Below are 5,749 nucleotides of genomic sequence, written 5' to 3' on the forward strand. Positions count from 1 at the left end.
CTCTGGAAGCCAGAAGAACCAGCCAGGCGTTCTCATGACAATGCAAATTAAAGTCAAGAGGGAAGAGTCACACAAGGACAGAAAGGGAAAAGAAAGCGCAGCACGGGATGGGGAGCTAGAAGCGGGGACTATCTGGTCAAGACAACAGTGGCGAGCCTCGTTTACACCCGAAGAAACCCGCATCCCAGGGCGGCCCCGGACGAGTGCACCCGCGCGAAGGGCCGCGCTTATCCGCGGATGCAGATGCGAGTTTCTGGCTTTCACACGCAGCGCGCCCCAAATACCCATCCGCACTCACTTCTGCGCACACGCTCCTCCCGCCAGCGACCTAGGCTCCGCCCCTCCCGCTGCTTATTGGCTGCTGCCGGCACGAGACCAACACAAGGGCCAGCCAATGGGAGTGGCCCACGGCGCGCCTTTACCGAGGAAGCAGACGCCGAGGCGGAAACCCGGAAATTCGAGGGACGGACAAGTGAAGAAAGCCAATCCGTCGCGACCAGGGAGGCGGGCCGCCCAATGGCGAGCCTCAGAGGGCGGGGCCAAAGACCGGCGGCGAGGGATGTCCCGGGAAACTGCAGCCGCCGAGGCTGCGAGCGCCGGGAGGGTGGCAGGAAGGCCCGGCGACCGCGCGCGGTGAGGAGGGGGCATGCCCGAGGGGCTCTAAGGGTGCCTCAGGCCCGCGAGCTCTGGGCGGGGTTCTCCACGGGCCAGTTCTGCGGTGACCTGACAGCAGCCCCTTTGCCTCTCGGGGTCTGTTTCCCGCTTCTGGGGAAGTGAGGGCTGAGAGGTCGTGCCTCCCGCCACGCAGCTCCTCCTCGCACACACCGCTGGCCCCGCGAACTCTTCTTCGCCTTTTCAGCTGGGTGGAGGAGCCTGTCCTTGCCCGTGGGAAGCCCACCCAGACCCGCCGTACCCGCACAGCACACCCAGCCATTTCAGATGTCAGGGGCCACGAGCAGGGTTTTCCCGTAAGCCCCGAGCCCCGGGCCAGGGCACCCCAGAGCAGGTGCACAGGCTCCTGTGAGCAGTAACTGAAGGTTAAGACCTGGGGACTCTGGACTCAGACTCCCTGGTGATTCATTCCTGATGGCTCTTGACCCCCTGTGGACTTTCAGGAACTTAACTGGCCCTCTCAGTGCCTTGGTTTCTCCGATCTATAAAATGAAGCTATGGGTAGCTGGCTTTTCCTTTATAGGGTGGTTTGGGGATTAAATGAGATACTGCTACGCAGCACCTAGCTCAGGGCCCAGCACACCATAGTTGGCAAATAAATGCTTATTGTTAGCTTGCATGCCTGATCCTTTACGCCCACTACTAGCCACTGTCACTGAAGTGGAGTAGTCACCTACTGTGGGCCCAGGACTTCAGGTCCTCTTGAGATGTTCAGCTTCCTGACATTTTAGTGGGATCCCTGCAGGACAGAAAAGGAACACCAGAGAGGGCAACAGCATTGTGGGCATTGTGACTGAATATCAGGGTGCGGGTAGGAAGAGGCATTAAATTAATGTGGCATTAAGTTAAGCCACTAGTTATGCTCATCAAAGAATGGCCCTCAGAAATGCCATGGCCAATCTGTGCGTGTGTGTCCCAAACACTGGGTATTCAGAGGCCACCCAGATCTGTGGTGAAAGGGGTCCTTTAGAGTGGTAAGTTTCCTAAATTTAAGTCTTAAGGCTATCAGTTGCTCACTGGTGACTTTGGACAGGGGACTTCACCTCTGTGAATCTCGGTATTCTCATCTAGACAGTGGGAGACAGACTTCAGTTCCTCAGGTTGCTGGTAAAGATTGCAGGAGATAATACATGTGGGTTACTAAGTGCAGGCCCTGGCATATAGTAAATGCTCAATAAAGGATGGGCTTTCCAGTTACACTGCCCTGGAGGGATCACCGCTCCTCCCAGCCTGGCCCCTCCCACTCCAGATTCACTGCCTTCCCCCACTCCTGGTCCCTTCTGAATTTGAAGGTGCAGGGAGTGGCCAGGCCTGTCTCCCCTCCCAAGGTCACACGTTCTCTAGGACACGTCCACTACCCTGCCTCATCTGCAGTTCTTGGTTCCTTGCAGATCCTGTTCCCTCTCCACCAACTGCTGACACGTGCCTGGGGTCAACTAGAGTCCAGATGACGCTCATGCCAATGGCTTCAGTGATGGCGGTGACCGAACAGAAATGGGTCCCGGTCTGGGGCCGTTTCCTGTGGGTGACACTGCTGAGCATGGCGCTGGGGTCGCTGCTGGCCCTGCTGCTGCCACTGGAGACCATGGAAGAACAGTGTTTGGCTGTGCTGAAAGGCTTCTTCCTGCTCAGGAGCAAACTGGACAGGGTGCAGCACGCCGTCACCAAGTGCACCAGCCCGTCCACAGAGCTCAGTGTCACCTCCCGGGATGCAGGGCTGCTGGTGATCAAGACCAAGGCGTCTCCAGGTAAGACACTGAGTAGTTACCTCCAGAGTGCCGCTTGCCCCAGGTGCAGGGGTGGGGCGGGAGGTGACAGGTCAGCCCTGAGCACCAGCTAGGCAAGCCGACAGGTGACTAGACCGTGTTTCAGGTGTGGTGATGGGGACGTGCGCCGGGAAGGCTCCCTGTGGGAGGCAGATCTGAGCCCAATCCTGACCTGACGCTGAGTAGGTGTGGTTGGAGGAGAACGTGCTCTGGGCAGAGCGAGCTCGGGGACACCGGAGGAACTCAGAGGTGGCGTGCCTTTGGCTGCCACCTGCGCCAGGACGGGGCTGGGGAAGGAGGGCGGATCCACAGTGGGTCCACACCTCCGCCAGAGTCCTGTGTGCACGGGGACAGAGCAGCGTGGCTGCCTTGGCCGCCAGAGGCCAGCAGCACACCCCCCAGTTGTGACAGCCAGACATGCCCTCAGGCATTGCCAGATGTCCCCTGGGGGGCCAAGTCCCACCACTGGGGCTTCAGGGATGATGAAGTCCCCAGGGTCCAGTGAGTGGGAGCAGCTGACGCCCCAGGCCTGCCGGGTGAGGCCAGCGGTCAGGGTCGTGCCTGGGGGGAGGCACCCTCCATGGCAGCAGCTCGGCAGCAGGGCTGGGGCGGTGACTGTCAGCAGAAGGCAGGGGCGAGGGAGCCCAGCTGGTGCCTCCAGGGTGCAGAGGGTGGCGAGGGACACCCAGGGCTGTGGGCAGCTGTGGCATGGGACACGCTGAACAGACCCGACCAGCACCCCGAGGCGGGGGTCGCGGGCCAGTCCTGTTCCCCAGGGAGACCTGCCGGGGACGGCTCCGAGCAGCCTTGGCCACCGCGCTGACCAGGCCTGGCGGGCTCTCTCCCAGCAGGGAAGCTGGAGGCCAAAGCGGCCTTGAACCAAGCCCTGGAGATGAAGCGCCAGGGCAAGCGGGGCAAGGCCCACAAGCTCTTCCTGCACGCCCTCAAGATGGACCCGGACTTCGTGGACGCGCTCACCGAGTTCGGCATCTTCTCGGAAGAGGACAAGGACATCATCCGGGCCGACTACCTGTACACCAGGGCGCTGACCATCTCGCCCTTCCACGAGAAAGCGCTGGTCAGCCGGGATCGGACGCTGCCGCTGGTGGAGGAGATCGACCAGCGCTACTTCAGCATCCTGGACAGCAAAGTGAAGAAGGTCATGTCCATCCCCAAGGGGAGCTCGGCGCTGCGCAGGGTCATGGAGGAGACCTACTACCACCACATCTACCACACGGTGGCGATCGAGGGCAACACGCTCACGCTCTCGGAGATCAGGCACATCCTGGAGACGCGCTACGCCGTGCCGGGGAAGAGCCTGGAGGAGCAGAACGAGGTCATCGGCATGCACGCGGCCATGAAGTACATCAACGCCACCCTGGTCTCCCGCATCGGCTCCGTCACCACCAGCGACGTGCTGGAGATCCACAGGCGGGTGCTGGGGTACGTGGATCCAGTGGAAGCGGGCAGGTTCCGGACGACCCAGGTGCTGGTTGGACACCACGTCCCTCCCCACCCGCAGGAGGTGGAGAGGCAGATGCAGGAGTTCATCCAGTGGCTCAACTCGGAGGACGCGGCCAGCCTGCACCCGGTGGAGTTCGCGGCGCTGGCGCACTACAAACTCGTCTACATCCACCCCTTCATCGACGGCAACGGGAGGGCCTCCCGCCTGCTGATGAACCTCATCCTGATGCAGGCGGGCTACCCGCCCGTCACCATCCGCAAGGAGCAGAGGTCTGAGTATTACCACGCGCTGGACGTCGCCAACGAGGGTGACGTGCGGCCGTTCATCCGCTTCATCGCCAAGTGTACCGAGACCACCCTGGACACCCTGCTCTTTGCCACGACCGAGTACTCGGTGGCGCTGCCAGAAGCCAACCCCAACCATTCTGGGTTCCAGGAGACGCTTCCTGTGAAGCCCTAAGCCCTGGTGACAAGGGAAGGTAGGAAGTCTGGGGTCGAAGAAGCTCAGCATTTCCAGAAACCTAGTCATCTCCAAAAGCAAAATGAGACTTTTAAACACTCTTTACCTCCAAATGTTTTTTGGTTAAAAGAGAAAAAAAAAGGACTAAATTATTAAGCCTTAGGCTCTTTAAGATAATTTATAATTCAACGGAGTTATTTATTTTCTTCTTTTGAGCAAGCTAGTTATGCGTGGTGTCCACTGTGGCTGTGCGGGTGGCCGCTCTCTGGGTGGTGGTCCCAGCACACCGCAGGAGCAGCCATGTTCCTGAGTGGCCGGAACGCAGGTTCTGGAGCAGAATTTGCACTAAGGTTGGGGAGAGAGGCCGAGTCTTTCTCTGAAAGTGGCTGTGAGCGGTTTCCTATGGGATAACGGCGCTGCCGTCCCTAGTTGAGACACTTGTTATCTCCAGGAGGCTCTCTGGGCCACAGTTAATTTGCAGGCTGGAGTGCCAGAAGCCATTTTTTCATACTGAGACTCTTTTTCTAACTCAGGAGAGGTGGTGGCCAGCTTAGTTCCCTTTATTCGTCACTTTCTCTTGCACTTTGCAGCAGCTTGGACCAGAGGTTTCTTCCGGGCTGAACCCCTCTGGGCTGCCACCCGCTGTGCCACGCTGCAGGGTAGGTCAGCCCTGCCCTCCCTCTCCGCAGATTTGAGAGCGCGTATCTGAGGAAGGTGCCACATCAACCTGTTAGCTTTTCTGACAAGGAGCTGCAGCCCTGCCCCATTCAGGACGGGTCCCTCCGTCACGTGCCCGCACACTCAGCCCGGCCCACCTCGTAGCCTCCCCTGGAGGAAGTGGAAGACTGCCTCCGAGTGGCCTTACTTTCCTAGCAGCCTGCAAAACGACAGTGTCATATGTAACGTGGCCAGGTTTCCCAGCTGTCATCGTTCAGAAATGACTCTCTCTTCAATCACATACGGCCCACTGCCAAGTGGACCGCTGCTAGTTAGCCTCAGAATGGCCGAAAATCACCAGCTTCCTTTCCCAGGGACGGAGCCTGCCGGCTCTACCGCTGCACTGCACCTGGGCGGCGTCTGAATGGCGGGGAGGATCAGCCTTGTGCTACCTCTGAGTTTAGGACTGGGTCCTGCAGACAGTAGCAAGCGCTTAGTGACCCACTTGTATAAATGGCACAGTCGTTTTCTGAGGTTTGGGAAGATGAGTGAAAGGATGTGCCGGCTCAGTCCACCCGCACGCGCCCACGGGGTTGAGAAGCACACCAAGGAAGCCTGGCAGGCGCGCGAGCTCCCTCTAGCAAGAGAACTGCACTTTAGCCATGTGTGAAGGATGTTGTTTTAACCAATTCCTGGTTCTAATAAAGTATTTTATTACATAAATGTTTGC

At 59.1% G+C, this 5,749-nt stretch overlaps 1 protein-coding gene across 6 annotated transcripts; it reads left to right on the plus strand.

The window, feature by feature from the left end:
* The first annotated feature begins 539 nt into the window (after positions 1 to 539).
* Positions 540 to 5,749, plus strand: Ficd (FIC domain protein adenylyltransferase). Of its 6 annotated transcripts, none has more exons than XM_047559846.1 (3): positions 540 to 633; positions 2,064 to 2,420; positions 3,287 to 5,749. In XM_047559846.1, the coding sequence occupies exons 2-3, from the start codon at positions 2,120 to 2,122 to the stop codon at positions 4,360 to 4,362; spliced, it is 1,377 nt and encodes a 458-aa protein (XP_047415802.1). In that variant the 5' UTR covers positions 540 to 633; positions 2,064 to 2,119; the 3' UTR covers positions 4,363 to 5,749. The 6 variants fall into 6 exon arrangements, with proteins under 6 accessions (XP_047415802.1, XP_047415803.1, XP_047415804.1 ...); XM_047559847.1 differs by having other exon boundaries at positions 563 to 968; XM_047559848.1 differs by having other exon boundaries at positions 563 to 750.

This window comes from Sciurus carolinensis, chromosome 8, assembly GCF_902686445.1.
Source record: "Sciurus carolinensis chromosome 8, mSciCar1.2, whole genome shotgun sequence".
Classification (NCBI taxonomy): Eukaryota; Metazoa; Chordata; class Mammalia; order Rodentia; family Sciuridae; genus Sciurus; species Sciurus carolinensis.

What these genes read in the sequence shown, in the direction of transcription:
- Ficd (XM_047559844.1), top strand. An exon ending in CAAGACCAAGGCGTCTCCAG is followed by an intron (nt 2,421 to 3,286) that starts GTAAGACACTGA and finishes GCTCTCTCCCAG; the next exon opens with CAGGGAAGCTGGAGGCCAAA.